Genomic DNA, 16021 nt, shown 5'->3' on the forward strand with positions numbered 1-16021 from the left:
CTCCCCGTGTTTGTGTGAGTTTCGCCCCCACAACCCAAAGATGTGCAGGGTAGGTGGATTGGCCACGCTAAATTGCCCCTTAATTGGAAAAAATGAATCGGGTACTCTAAATCTAAAAATAAAATTGAAGATTATGATGCTTATTTTTATTTAAATGTTTTTGAGAAATGCTTGTTATGGAACTTTTCTTTAAAGTAGGGGATCAATGGATGGTGTTGCAGAAAAGAGCATCTCCTGTTCTTATTAATAACCTTTGAGCAGAGAGGATTAAGGGAATGTTTAATCGGAGTTTTTCAAAGTCATGAAGGGCCTTTTTTAATATAAAAAATACATGGCGAGAAACTGTCCCCACTTGCAGGAGAGTCAGTAAGTAGAGGACAAACATAGAACATAATTGGCAAAAGAAACCGAGGAAAGATGGAGATTTTTCTTTTAAGTTGGTGCATTGCAATGACCTGACATACACTTCCCTAAAAAGCAGTGGATGCAAATTTAGCGGCAACTTTCCAGAGAATTGGATAAATACTTTATTAAAAAAAAAGGACTGTGAAGAAAGAGCAGGGCAGTGGGAATAATTGGATAGCTCTTTTAAAGAGTCTGTGAATGCATTATGGGCTGAATGGCTGCCTCCTGTGCTGTATAAATTCTATATAATCATACTGTGTAATTATACGTACTGTATAATTCTATATAATCATGAATGGAGGGTGTTGGGTGGGCTGAGTGGCAATTCTTTTTTTTGCTTTCCCTTATTTTCTTCATAAAACAGTTAGATACAGTTGGGTCATGTTTCAACGAAATAGCCAGCGTTGATTGTTGAGCCAAAGTGTTTATAAAGTACATGTGATGGATCCATCAGTACAGCTGGTTACATGGTTGTAAGAAACATTTTTTCACCCTGGCAGGACTTCAGTGGATTTTCAGTAGATATTAAGTAATATCCTGGAGAGTCTCTATTTTGTTTTGTAACTTTTAGCATTTTCTGCCTTGCACCCTCCGCCCCCACCCACCCCATTTTCACCCACAATGCCCCGGAGGATATCTTTTTTTTTGCCATTGAGGGATGTTAGTGCTGAGAATAGAATGCTTTCCAATTTGGGTATTTACTATTCTCAAGACAAGCATAGCATAGTTGTGTGCTTGTTCTGTCTGCCCTGATAATCTACCTTGGGTCCTCTCTCAAAACGCCCATGTGTTGTAAGGAACTTAACGCTTCACTCATTGGTTCCTCTTCTTTGTTCACTCCTTACAGGAAGCACTGGAGTCGTGTCTCACCCGGATTACCAAACTGGAGCTTCAGCAACAGCAACAACAGGTGGTGCAACTGGAGGGGGTGGAGAACGCTAATGCAAGGGCACTGCTGGGCAAATTCATCAACGTTATCTTGGCACTCATGGCTGTCATACTGGTCTTTGTCTCCACCATAGCCAACTTCATCACTCCTCTCATGAAGACACGGTTCCGAGTGCTCAGCACGCTGCTGCTGGTGCTGTTCCTCGTCTCCCTCTGGAAGCAATGGGAAAATATTATGTACTTCTCAGAACAGATCCAGTTACCCAGCTGATCTGGACACTTTTGATAGCTGACAGATCGGCGTGCTTTTTAAAAAAAAAAAAAAACAAGGATTCTAACCTCTTGTTTTTCTCCTCCTCTCTCACCCCATCACCTCACATCGATATCGATGACATTGTTGGTTTGGCAGCTATGTGCAGCAACATGACTCACAATGTGATGAGGCCCATTAGAAGGAAGAGCTGATCGAATTGTTGCTCTTCTGAAAGATCTCAACTGAACAGTTTGAGAAACTTGTTGCACACTGACTGAAGCAAGCAATGAAAGAAGGAAGTTTGAGAAAGACACTGTTCATAATGAATTGTACCATTTCAGTATTTCTTTTTTGTTTTCTTGTTAACTTATAACAAATATTTAAGAGTTTTTGTGGGGGTCAGGGAGAGAATCGATATTATTTGTGTGACTGCTTATATATTTATTTATAACTAATATACATTCGATATAGCACAAATGGTTTGCGAGATCCCCTAGGCTTAATCACATTGCACATTCCGGTTTATGTGAAAACAGCCCTTGCAAGAAGCAGGCATTAATTCTCGCTTCTTAAGGCACTAGGAGGGGGGGAGGTGCTGAAGATATTTCTGTTGGACTGCTTGAGCAGGCGGTGAAGGAAATTTTGCTTTTCCCATTTGGGAATATTTGCAATTGAAGAACGGGTAGAACGTTGGAGCTAAAATTGCAGATGCTTTTGGTGACAGAAGGTTGCTGCCACACTGGACCATATTTTAAAAGTTTAATTTTAATTTTCCCAGTTTTACATCTTTCGCACTGGCTTGATTCGCTGCTGTAGCTGCCAGCATCAGTAAATGGGCAAACTGTTGCAGCCTCGTGTTGGCAAATATGAAATGGCAAGAGATGTCTTGGTCACTGCGATACTGCTGGATTATGACATTGCTGTAGTGGGGGTCGGGGTGGGGGGGGGGGGGGGAGCGGCGGCGGAAGTATTTTGAGTCATGGTAGGATCCATTAGTGCGGTAGAAAATAGAGACATTATAACCTGTTCACAAATTCAATTGACGGTGTTACCAGGAATTAAGACCATCATGATATGTGTTAGTAGGTAGGTTTTCTACAATTTGTTATTTTTTAAATGTATTTAAGCACGATGGAATTGCTCTTCCCCATACCTTACAATCACTTGACCTGTTAACCAGACAATGGCACCTCTCTCTGATTGAGAGAGAGTTTTGGACCTACATGTTGGGTTTGGTGTGAAGCTTTTAAAGCTGGTAAAATTAGATGAGTACATTTTCACAGCTGCTGTGCTGTTGTTGCAGGGTATGTATCAGCTTTGTGTGGGTAAGTAATGATTGAAATAAGTTTGCCTCATCAGGGCACAGTGGCTTTTTGTGGTGCATTTCTGGAAATTTTTTTAAAGATTATATTTTTTATTTATAAGGATTATTTGGTGAAGCAACATGAGAATATTTTTGACCCAGGTGCCGGTTAAGCAACACCTGGTAGATCAGGAGATTAGGTGCATGTTTCCACTTTTGCTTTCTCCCTTCTTCTTTCAGCCACAGCACACCCTCTCATTTTTTCCTATTTGGTTCCAAAGACCATTGTGAACTAATGGAGAACAATGTCTTATTGGAAAGAGCAAATTGGGTGTTTGACGATCAGCGTGCATGAAATAAGCAACATAGCACAACAGCAATAGCAGAGGGATTGTGTAATAGACCAAAATGTTAGCAACACTCCATGTGCTCACCATGTGAAGCCACAAAATGATCCACACTTCAAGCAATCATATAGTTCACGGAAAATATGTTTCATGTAAAATCAAATCCCAGACCGTGCCATGGATTCAGACGAAGTAAGCCCTTTTACCTATTTGATCTTGTCTATCCAAACCATACCAACAATGTGTGTGTCCCACTTTTGCAACATTTTTTGCTGCCTTTCTTTTCCTGCATTAACTATCTGGGGGAAATGTGTGCTTTCATTGTTTCTAATAATTACTGCAGGCTGGAGTAAGTTTGCAATTCCAACAAGTGGACTATCCAAGCAATTACAGATCATATCGGGAATCAATCCTGAGGTGTGGGGTGGAGAGTGCAGCAATCAAAAGTACCCTCAAGCAGACGTGATTTGGATCAAACATAAGATACTTATAGTAGAGATAATACCAGAAAAACATTCCCAAAGAGAACAATATGTTTAGCATTCTTTTCCTATTTTAATCCGAGAATTGCTGTATCTTTTGGTGCTCTATTTTTTGGGGGGGAAACTATTGGCACCTAGGAAGCATTGTCAGACGGAGCACTCGTTTGAAAATCGGTGTGCAATTAAATGGGTTCCCATCAGTAGCCTGAAAAATCTTGTTTTATGGAATTTTGCTAGGACCTTGATTTTTGTTGCCTTGATGAGTAAATATGTCAAATGGTGAGCCAGATAGACCAGAAGGTTACAGATTTGCACTGAATTCCTAGGCTTATGCGCGCAAGCATGATTGCTTGAACATAGAGAGAAACTGTACCACGAGCCTTTGAAAAAGAGAAGGAGCGTCAGTAGAAAAAGAGAAAGAGGATAAAGATTACAATATGGCCAGTCAAGTTAGTTGGAAGTTAAATAATCTTAGTCCAGCTGTACTGCAAAAACATAGTCACAGGACATATGGGGATAATGCAATGCCATGCAAGGAAGTGGTGTCAGTGGGGCCATTCTAACACATCAATAATACATTAGTGTGTGTAACAGGAAGGACAATAATGCAAGGTAACACATTGTTGACGCAATGAAAATTCTTGCCATTTAGGAAGGGATGTGCTTTCCTGTGTAGGTGCAGCATGAGGAAAAAGGAGTGTACAGTTTGAAGGTCAGCTTTTAATCTCCAGTTTAACACAACAGAATTAAATGTGAAGCACTTTTGGTTAAAATATTATTTACTTTAAATTATACTTTTTCCTGTTTTAAAACTTGAACCATAGCCTTTGTAGCAAGCTTGCTTGGATGGTCAAAATTATAAATCTAGAGCCTGATGAACATTGATGATAGAGCATTACTGTCCTGATCTGTTTGATGCAGGAATTTAATATATTAAAAATCTTAAATCTGTGTGTGCTTCCTGTTTTAGTTTTTCAGTATAAATTCCTGAGTCTAAATTTATAACCAAAACTTGTTTTGTCGACTTGACTTGCTGCAAAGATGCTCTCCTGCCAGTGATGACATTGCAGTACCCCCACCAGCGAGAGGGTACAATTGTAGGGCGGCAGGTTTACATTGGAGTTTTCATTAATAAAGTGGGCGTAGGAATTAAAAATGGAAATGCATGGATGAATTTTAAAATGAGGATTGAATTATATTTGCACGGCAGGCACATTTATCCCCACCTTCTAACCCTGGTTTAACTGATTTGGACTCTACAGTGCTACAGGCAATTAACTAATATATTCTATGTATTCGACAAGTTATTCAAAGTAATGTTCTAAGGAATCCGATTTCTGGAATTAGGACAATTTCAAGAGAGATAATTGAATGGCCATATTCAGTGCTGACCATCGTTCCACTTGTTCAGTGACTACTGCTCCCAATAGGTCTTGGCAATCAGACCCCAGCTCAAATAATTGCTGGATTTTTAGTTTGAACTGTATAACATGGTTTTTCTACTGGTTTCACCATTTCTTAATGTTTATAGCACACCGCATTACATTCCTTATGATTACACTTGTATCAATCTATGAATCATGTGGTAATAACTGGATTTGTGATGCTGAAAATCTAAAACAGAAGCACCAAGAAACACAGCAGGCCAGGCAGTATTTGTGATGGGAATAGAACACCTGAAAAATAAAAGATGAGCAGGCATATTAATACAATCAGAAAAGGACGAGGGCGTAACTATATACACAGGCAAACCAAAGGACTTTGATTGGAATGGTGCAGCAGATTTGTGTTTTATCATTTAGTCATGATTTTTCAGTATACAGATGTATATCCTTCCCTCACTCAACCCAAACGTTAACTTGTCTTTTCTCTCCACAGGTACTGACTAGCCTGCTGCGCATTTCCCAACTTTTTCAGATTTTGTTTCAGCTAGTCGTGTGGTTTGGATTTAGGTCTTCCATCAGGGCCTTGATTCATGGTTACGCCTCAAAAAACGCAAACCCATTTGCCTAGCAGCCAAAAATAAATCTCACAAATTAACCGCACCTTCTGCATGATTTGCTGCCTAGGTACATTCATGTTGCACAAAAAGTCAGGTGGAAGAGGATGTGCCAGTTCCCGCGCACCTATACTAAAGCAAATGATTAGCCCCAACAAATTTGTTTGTCCGAGTTATGGCCATGTAACTAGCTGACTGAAGTACAAAAGACAAATTAATGGAACAAAGCAAATTGCTAACCCTACAAATTTAACAAACTGTCATTTGGATCTTATTTTCACAATGTTTGGATTTGTCACTTTGACACAAACATTAAATCGCAAATATTGAGTCATACAATAGCAAAGTTAATCGAACGTCAAATTAAAACCCAACAACATTTTCATACAGAAATTATCCAATATTAGGCAAACTGCTTTTTACAGTAAAATTGGAAAATATTTATTGCAAGTAATTGGATTCATTCCTCGTATGTCAGCTGAACAATTTAATTGATATTTTCCTTTTCCACTTTAACAGTATTGTATTTTGAAGATTTACTGCCACTTCCCAGTCAGAACTCTCCCTGGGGACCTTGCAGCATCAAGCACTTTATGCAGGCACAATAGATCTTTATAGTAAGGCAGTCAAAAGGCACATTTATCTTGGTGCTTTAGTACAGGCGGTAACAGGTCCTGTTCAGGAGTGTTACCACACTGCTGTACTGTATTACTTTAGGTGTACATGACTTTGCTATGAAAAATAGGGGCTGAAAGAACGAATGCCCAGGACTTTGTGTTCCTCCGTTTGCTTTATTAAAACAGGCAGTCTTAATTCAGTGGCAGATTTGTGGGTCCACGTTTTTTTTGGTTCATAGCGCTGTTGGTTCTCTGAAGGTCAGGTTATTTGCATCAAAGATTGTCACTGACAGTGGAAGAACAGCGTGTTTGCCATTGGCTGCATTCTTATATTATTAAAATAAACTTTGTGTGTATGTAGTAATGAAGAGCAATAAGATGTGGAAAACCTCCAAATGTCCAGTTAGTTCTATTAGTGGCAAAGACCTGGTAACTGACCACGGATAGTTGAGTGTAAGAACTGAAAAGGGATATCTCCCTGTTTAGTATAACAGCGTAATATAGCTTATTTTTATTATCCAAGTCTTAATTGAATTTTTTAATACCTACTATTATGCTGTGTGAACTAGTTTCCTCTTTACTCCCAGCATGGCCAACTGCTACTACAAAAGCCCTTTGAAAGTTCTCAAGTGGCATTAAAGCGGAAGTCTGGTTTGCCGGGGGGTGGGGGGATAGGAATGAGGGGGGGGGGGGGTTCTTTTTATTTGAGGTGCACTCCATTTTCTCCTAAAAATACCCTGCAAAGTTGCTTGGATTGTGCCTGATTAATTCTTTGGCTGGCCTGATGTTTTAAATAGGACACTCCATCATGAGGAGCAAGATCTGCTCAATACTTCTATAGTCTAGTCCAAAGTTTAACAGAAATCTTTAATCCAAGTGTTTTTCTAACTATCAATTGGGGAAATAGTTCAAACAAAATGTGTTCCCTCTTCAATTTACCTTCTGCTTTAAATGCTTAACTAGGTTTTCAAACAATCTTACATTAGTTCACTAGATGGGGCAAGGTGAGAGAATGAAAATTGATTCCATGCAGAGTATGTAGGTTTTGGAAAAAGTACTCCGTTTGCATAGATTTACAAGATGGCCCTTTCCATTTCAGTTACATCAAACTGTGTACTATTGCTTTTAAGTGCTTTGAATCATCAGATTGCGGCAGTAAATTACCTTTCACCTCCATGCTACAGGAGGAAAAACAGAAATATTTTCCTAATTTTGGATACTTGAGGGCTCAAAAATGCGAAAGGGGTTAGAATTAGTGGACATTCAAAAGAACATGGCTATCGAGTCAAGTATGCAACATGATCCTACAGCGAGCCAGGCTAGTTGTAATGTTGTATAAATAATCATCTCTGGTTATGATACCTCCTTTAATAGAAAACATGTGTAAAGCACTCCCCTTTTTATAGCACATACTTTACAGAGCCCAAAGACAACCTTATTGATTAGAGGGAGTGGTCTATTGTGATAAAGTAGAGAATATAGAAACCTCTCTCTTGGGATGTTGTGCATTACAGATTCTAAGCCCGTCTGGGTCATAAGTTCTCCAAATGCTGTTAAGAATGTAAACTACTATTTTTTTTTTTACATGCAAGGTCCAAAAGTTTATTTTATCACGTTATTTTTATTTAAAGAGATACCTGAAGTTAAGTTATGATCTGTTGTTATTGGCTGAATTATTTAAGTTACTATTCCTGCTGACACCGATAACATGCCTTCCTGGACTCTGATGCCCTTTCCTCCCAAATGTGGGCATCAGGTCAGTTGTATTGCTGCACCAACTCCTGGGGAAACAACTTTGTACAATCCACTGGCTGTTCCTGTGGCATTTCTAGGCAGTGTGAATGTTTGTTATTTGCAGTTCCATTATTTCAAGATTATTCGTACTGTTTTAATTTTTCTTTACTTTCACCTTCATGTTGCAATATATTTATTACTTAAGAGCAGTTACCTCCGACAGATTTCTTCCAATGGAGGGCACCTATTTGCAGGTGGAAAATATGTTCATTTCTCTTTTATAAGGAAAAAGCATTCCTGTGCTGCAAAATCTGATTGGAAGAATTTTGTGCTTGTATTTAAATGTGCAACTCTGTTCCAAGATGCCTACAAGGATGGGAATGGCCATTTGGTCCACTGGAAGCCCATTCCACGTTCTTGTGTGAAAAAAAATATTCCTGTCATCAGCCCTGAAATTACCCTATGATTGTTTGAACCTGTCACCTATTGGACACCACGGATGGCTTTCTTGTGTCCAACGTATGAATTGATGTATTAAAATATGTTAAGATATCGGGAAATTAACAACCCCCTACCTCAGCATTTCAAAGTCTGTTTCCTCAATGAATCAGATTAGTTGATGCACTTCCATCCCAATACGCTCACTACTTGGGCTACCTGCCTGTGCTCTTATTGAGCATTACTTGGGTCTGCATTTGGGGCACTATACTTAGGGAGGGACAAAATTAGGTTACGTTCCCACTCCTAAACTGCTATTCATTGATGCCGACTGGGAAGTGTGTATGTGTGTGGCTGTCAGGTACAAGTGTGACTGTAATAGTGAATGGCAGGAGGGCTGCTGACTCCCTTGGAACTATCACAAGAGGAGTTTGTGATTAGAAACAATGTTCGGGGGTGACTGGCCAGGGAGAAAAATTGAAACCTCACTATGTCTGAAAAGTTCTGCTAATACTTGGATTCCACTGGGAATTTAGCAAGCTACATAGTTGGTTTGTTGAAATCTCAAACATCAATGTCTTTTTCTTTAGCCCTCAAGGTGTTTAATTACCATGTGGCTGAACTCCTTTGCCATGGAAAGCATATCCCCATGCCAAAGAATTTGATACTGGGTCTGTGTCATTGAGATGTTTATTCAGGTGGACAAAGAATCATGGAAGGAGTTATAAATTTTTTGGGTGGGGGGAATAAATCAATTGGCAACATTATCAGATTAACATTGTCTTGTATAAATGGCAAGGATGAAGAAGTACTTGGTTGCTTTTAGTCATTGATCCCTTGGGGAACTTCACCTGCCAGTGTTCCTCATTATCCATATGTGCTCAGCATAAAGATCTGGGTGCAAGAGTTTTCAAGGATACTGTATATCGGAATCTCCCATCATCCCTTCATTGTATTTTACTTTCTAGAAGAATAAATGTTCTAGATAAATGTACACTTCTGCATACAACTGAAACAAAAACCTGAAATAAAATTGTCAAAAAATAAACCAATTTTTCAATAAATTTATTCAACAGTATAAGTTTTTTCGTTCCTGCAGGATGTTGAAGGTCCTTTTGTTTGCTAGACTGCAGTCTGACTCATCAGTCCTGATGCCCTTCGATTGTGTCATTCCATTGATCCCAATCTATTCAAGGGATTCGGAGGTACAAAGAACAAAGAAAATTACAGCATAGGAACAGGCCCTTCGGCCCTCCCAGCCTGTGCCGATCCATATCCTTTATCTAAACCTGTCGCCTATTTTCCAAGGATCTACTTCCCTCTGTTCCCCGCCCGTTCATATATCTGTCTAGATGCATCTTGAATGATGCTATCGTGTGCACCTCTACCACCTCCACTGGCAAAGCGTTCCAAGCACCCACCACCTTCTGCTTAAAAACTTTCCACACACATCTCCCTTAAACTTTCCCCCTCTCACCTTGAAATCATGACCCCTTGTAATTGACACCCCCACTCTTGGAAAAAGCTTGTTTCTATCCACCCTGTCCATACCTCTCATAATTTTGTAGACCTCAATCAGGTCCCCCCTCAACCTCCGTCTTTCCAACGAAAACAATCCTAATCTACTCAACCTTTCTTCATAGCTAGCACTCCCCATACCAGGCAACATCCTGGTGAACCTCCTCTGCACCCTCTCTAAAGCATCCACATCCTTCTGGTAATGTGGCGACCAGAACTGCACGCAGTATTCCAAATGTGGCCTAACCAAAGTCCTATACACCTGTAACATGACCTGCCGACTCTTGTACTCAATACCCCGCCCGATGAAGGCAAGCAGGCTGTATGCCTTCTTGACCACTCTTATCGACCTGCCACCTTCAGGGTACAATGGACCTGAACTCCCAGATCTCTGTACATCAATTTTCCCCAGGACTCTTCCATTGACCGTATAGTCCGCTCTTGAATTAGATCTTCCAAAATGCATCACCTCGCATTTGCCTGGATTGAACTCCATCTGGCATTTCTCTGCCCAACTCCCCAATCTATCTATATTTAGCTGTGTTCTTTGACAGTCCTCCTCGCTATCTGCAACTCCACCAATCTTAGTATAATTTGCAAACTTGCTAATCAGACCACCTATACCTTCATCCAGATCATTTATGTATATCACAAACAACAGTGGTCCGAGCACGGATCCCTGTGGAAAACCACTCGTCACCTTACTCCATTTTGAGACACTCCCACCACTACTCTCGGTCCCCTGTTGCCCAGCCAGTTCTTTATCCATCTAGCTAGTACACCCTGAACCCCATACAACTTCACTTTTTCCATCAGCCTGCCATGGGAAACTTTATCAAACGCCTTACTGAAGCCCATGTATATGACATCTACAGCCCTTCCCTCATCAATTAACTTTATTACTTCCTCAAAGAATTCTATTAGGTTTGTAAGACAGGACCTTCCCTGCACAAAACCATGCTGCTTATCACTGATAAGTCTATTTTCTTCCAAATATGAATAGATCCTATCCCTCAGTATCTTCTCCAACAGTTTGCCTACCACTGACGTCAAGCTCACAGGTCTATAATTTCCTGGATTATCCCTGCTATCCTTCTTAAACAAAGGGACAACATTAGCAATTCTCCAGTCCTCCGGGACCTCACCCATGCTCAAGGATGCTGCAAAGATATCTGTTAAGGCCCCAGCTATTTTGTCCCTCGCTTCCCACAGTAACCTGGGATAGGTCCCATCCGGACCTGGGAACTTGTCCATCTTAATGTCTTTTAGAATACCCAAAACTTCCCCCTTCCTTATGCCGACTTGACCTAGAGTATTTAAACATCCATCCCTAGCCTCAATATCCGTCATGTCCCTCTCCTTGGTGAATACTGATGCAAAGTACTCATTAAGAATCTCACCCATTTCCTCTGACTCCACTCATAAATTCCCTCTTTTGTCTTTGAGTGGGCCAATCCTTTCTCTAGTTACCCTCTTGCTCCTTAAAGACGAATAAAAGGCTTGGATTTTCCTCAACCTTGTTAGCCAAAGATATTTCATGACCCCTTTTAGCCCTCTTTATTGCGCGTTTGAGATTTGTCCTACTTGCCCGATATTCTTCCAAAGCTTCATCAGTTTTAAGTCGCCTAGATCTTATGTATGCTTCCTTTTTCATCTTGGCTAGTCTCCCAATTCCACCCGTCATCCATGGTTCCCTAATCTTGCCATTTCTATCCCTCATTTTCACAGGGACATGTCTGTCCTGCACTCTAATCAGCCTTTCCTTAAAAGACTCCCACATTTCAAATGTGGATTTACCCTTAAACAGCTGCTCCCAATCCACATTCCCTAGCTCCTGCCAAATTTTGATATTCTTGGGCCTTTCCCCAATTTAGCACTCTTCCTTTAGGACCACTCTCGTCTTTGTCCATGAGTATTCTAAAACTTAGGGAATTGTGATCGCTGTTCCCAAAGTAATCACTGACTGAAACTTCAACCACCTGGCTGGGATCATTCCCCAATACCAGATCCAGTATGGCCCCTTCCCGAGTTGGACTATTCACATACTGCTCTAAAAAAACTCTCCTGGGTGCTCCTTACAAATTCAGCTCCACCTACGCCTCCAACACTACGTGAGTCCCATTCAATGTTGGGGAAGTTAAAATCTCCCATCACGACCACCCTATTGCTCCTACATTTTTCTATAATCTGTCTACATATTTGTACCTCTACTTCACGCTCGCTTTTGGGAGGCCTATAGTAAAGTCCCAACAATGTTACTGCACCCTTCCTATTTCTTAGCTCTACCCATATTGCCTCAGTACTCGAATCCTCCATCGTGCCCTCCTTAATCACAGCTGTGATATCTCTGACCAGTAATGCAACTCCTCCACCCCTTCCCTCTCTATCCCTCCTGAAGCATCTATACCCTGGGATATTTAGTTGCCAGTCTTGCCCTTCCCTCAACCAAGTCTCAGTAATACCAATAACATCATATTTCCAGGTACTAATCCAAGCCCTAAGTTCATCTGTCTTACCTGCTACACTTCTCGCATTAAAACAAATGCACCTCAGACCACCTGTCCCTTTGCATTCATAATTTCTTCCCCTTAGTCACATTGAGTTTATTATCTAGTACCTTACTGGCTTTAGTTGCTGCCTCTTTACTGACCTCTAACTTCCTAATCTGGTTCCCACCCCCCTGCCACATTAGTTGAAAACCTCCCCAACAGTGTTAGCAAAAGCAGCCCCCAGGACATTGGTTCCAGTCCTGCCCAGGTGTAGACCATCCAATTTGTAATGGTCCCACCGCCCCCAGAACCGGTTCCAATATCCCAAAAATCTGAACCCCTCCTGCACCATCTCAAGCCACGTATTCATTCTGACTATTCTTGAATTTCTACTCTGACTGTCTCGTGGCACTGGGAGCAATCCTGAGATTACTACCTTTGAGGTCCTACTTTTTAACTTATCTCCTAACTCCCTAAATTCTGATTGTAAGAGCTCGTCCTGTTTTTACCTATATCATTGGTGCCCATATGCACCACCACGACTGGCTGTTCACGCTCCCCCTTCAGTATGTCCTGCAGCCAATCTGAGACATCCCTCACCCGTGCACCCGGGAGGCAACATACCATTCTGGAGTATCGTTTTCGACCACAGAAACGCCTGTTAACTCCGCTTACGATTGAATCCCCTATGACTATAGCCCTGCCAGTTTTTTTCCTGCCCTTCTGTGCAGCAGAGCCAGCCACGGTACCATGAGCCTGGCTACTACTGCCGTCCCCTGGTGAGTCATCTCCCCCATCAGTATCCAAAATGGGATACCTGTTTTGGAGGGAGATGACCACAGGGGACACCTGCACTGCCTTCCTGCTCTTTCTCTGCCTTTTGGTCACCCATTCCCTGTCTCCCTCACCAATCCTAATCCGCGGTGTGACCAACTCACTGAATGTGCTATCCACGACTACCTCAGCATCGCGGATGCTCCAAAGTGAGTCCATCTGCAGCTCCCGAGCCGTCATGTTGTCTAACAGGTGCTGCAGCTGGACACACTTCCCACACATGAAGGAGTCAGGGGCATCGGCCGCGTCCCTGAACTCCCACATTGAGCACAAGGAGCATAACACGGGTCTGGCATCTCCTGCCATTTTTACACTTTACCTTAACTGATTACACGTATAATATCAAATAATGAATAAGTGAAAGGAATAAAGATTTTATTTACCAATCACAATACTTACCAACACACGCTTTTCCCCGGGGTAGAGGGGTCAATTACTAGGGGGCATAGGTTTAAGGTGAGAGGGGCAAGGTTTAGAGTAGATGTACGAGGCAAGTTTTTTACGCAGAGGGTAGTGGGTGCCTGGAACTCACTACCGGAGGAGGTGGTGGAAGCAGGGACGATAGTGACATTTAAGGGGCATCTTGACAAATACATGAATAGGATGGGAATAGAGGGATACGGACCCAGGAAGTGTAGAAGATTGTAGTTTAGTCGGTCAGCATGGGCTTGGAGGGCCGAAGGGCCTGTTCCTGTGCTGTACATTTCTTTGTTCACACGAAGAGTTAAATTTCTCCCAGCTAGTGCTAATTGGAGCACTTTCCTTACCAGCCAATCAGGTCACTGCTTTGCTGTGATGTCACTCTTCAAGGTAAGTTTTTAAAGAGGAAAACTTACCTTCCCGACAGACCCCTGGCCATTGCTCCCGCCGCAAATCTGAAGGCCGCTTCTCCAGCAGTTGTCTGTCCGCGGCTCTCCTCGCGCTCTTTTATCCTGTGTCCCCGCTGCTCTCCTTGCGCTCTTTCACTCTGTCTCTGCCGCTCTCCTCGCGCTCTTTTATCCTGTGTCCCCACCGCTCTCCTCACGCTCTTTTATCCTGTGTCCCAGCCGCTCTCGCGCTCTTTTATCCTGTGTCCCCGCCGCTCTCCTCGTGCTCTTTCACTGTCCCCGCTGCGCTCCTCGCGCTCTTTTATCCTGTGTCCCCGCCACTCTCCTCGCGCTCTTTTATCCTGTGTCCCCGCCGCTCTCGCCCTCTTTCACTGTGTCCCCGCCGCTCTCACGCTCTTTCAATGTGTCTCCGCCGCTCTCCTTGGGCTCTTTCACTGTGTCTCTGCCGCTCTCCTTGCGCTCTTTTATCCTGTGTCCCCGCCGCTCTCCTCGTGCTCTTTTATCCTGTGTCCCCGCCGCTCTCGCGCTCTTTCACTGTGTCCCCGCCGCTCTCGCGCTCTTTCACTGTGTCCCCACCGCTCTCGCGCTCTTTCACTGTGTCACCGCCGCTCTCGAGCTCTTTCACTGTGTCCCTGCCGCTCTCACGCTCTTTCACTGTGTCCCCGCCGCTCTCACGCTCTTTCACTGTCTCCTCCAGTCTCCTCGCGCTCTTATCCTGTGTTCCCGCCGCTCTCCTCGCGCTCTTTCTCTGTGACCCCGCCGCTGTCCTCGTGCTCTTTCACTGTGACCCCGCCGCTCTCCTCGCGCTCTTTCACTGTCTCCGCCGCTCTCCTCGCGCTCTTTTATCCTATATCCCCGCCGCTCTCCTCGCGCTCTTTCACTGTGTCCCTGCCACTTTCCTCGCGCTCTTTCACTGTGTCTCTGCCGCTCTCGCGCTCTTTTATCCTGTAAATCCTAAAATAGTCAATAGGTGATCCTGGACTTTTGTCCATTCTTTTCTTAAAGACACTGACTGCTGCAAAGCAGTATTACTCATCTGCAGGGCTGTAACTTTGTGTGGACTAAATAGCTAGAGCTGATGCAGCATTAATCATGTGTGGGAATCATATCTATATCTAAATCCAATCCATTCCTCTCCACAATCACACAATGGTCACTGGGTGGTAACACAGTTTGCATTTACATAGTGCCTTTGACACAGTAAGCTGTGCTAGGATGTACATTACCAAACAAAGGTAGACACAGCTGCATGAGATTAGGGCAGCTGACCAAAAACTTGGTCAGTGGTAAGTTTTGAGACCTGTCTTAAAAGAAGAGAGGCAAAGAGGTTTAGAGAGAAAATTCCAGACCTTTGGGCTGAGGCATGCACACTAAGTAAAACAAAAAAAATCAGGTATACGCAAGAACCACAATAGACAGATCTGTCAGGGGTGTAGGCTGTACAGGTTGCAGAGCTATAGGATTGGGGTTGTGAAGTCTTGGACAGAGTTGAAAACGATGATTAAGATTTTATCATCCAAAGGGAGAAGCTGGCTGATTTGTGCACTTCGCCTCCCATGTTTAGTGGCAATGAAGCTCCTTCCTGAGACTGTTCCGGAGATGGGATGTTCAACCAAGCACCTTTTAACCTGTACACTTGGTTCTTTAACAGCAGAAATCAAATGTTTTCATTGTTAATGAGTGACTGTCCAGCGAGCCAGCAGTACGCCCAGGCTACAGGAAGCTACAGATACTTGAGGATATGGAATAAGTGCAGGCCTTTGCTTCAACTGTACTGTATAGAGGCCACACTTCACTCTGCAAACAGTCCAGGGTGGGTCTTCACTGCTTCCCACAGTTTCCGGGAATCACAGCTGCAAAATTATATTTTCACACGGCAAATTTCCA

The 16021-nt window shown here is 42.7% G+C and overlaps 1 protein-coding gene across 4 annotated transcripts in view; it reads left to right on the forward strand.

Moving 5' to 3' along the window:
* Positions 1–1659, forward strand: part of tmcc2 (transmembrane and coiled-coil domain family 2) — a 204999-nt gene extending 203340 nt beyond the window's left edge. For all 4 annotated transcript variants that reach the window (XM_072480118.1, XM_072480117.1, XM_072480119.1 and 1 more), the window contains one exon: positions 1253–1659. In XM_072480118.1, coding sequence (XP_072336219.1) covers positions 1253–1564 — 312 coding nt within the window. In that variant the 3' untranslated portion in view covers positions 1565–1659. The remainder of the gene's footprint in view (positions 1–1252) is intronic.
* The last annotated feature ends 14362 nt before the right edge of the window (positions 1660–16021 follow it).

Source organism: Scyliorhinus torazame, chromosome 17, assembly GCF_047496885.1.
Source record: "Scyliorhinus torazame isolate Kashiwa2021f chromosome 17, sScyTor2.1, whole genome shotgun sequence".
Taxonomy (NCBI): domain Eukaryota; kingdom Metazoa; phylum Chordata; class Chondrichthyes; order Carcharhiniformes; family Scyliorhinidae; genus Scyliorhinus; species Scyliorhinus torazame.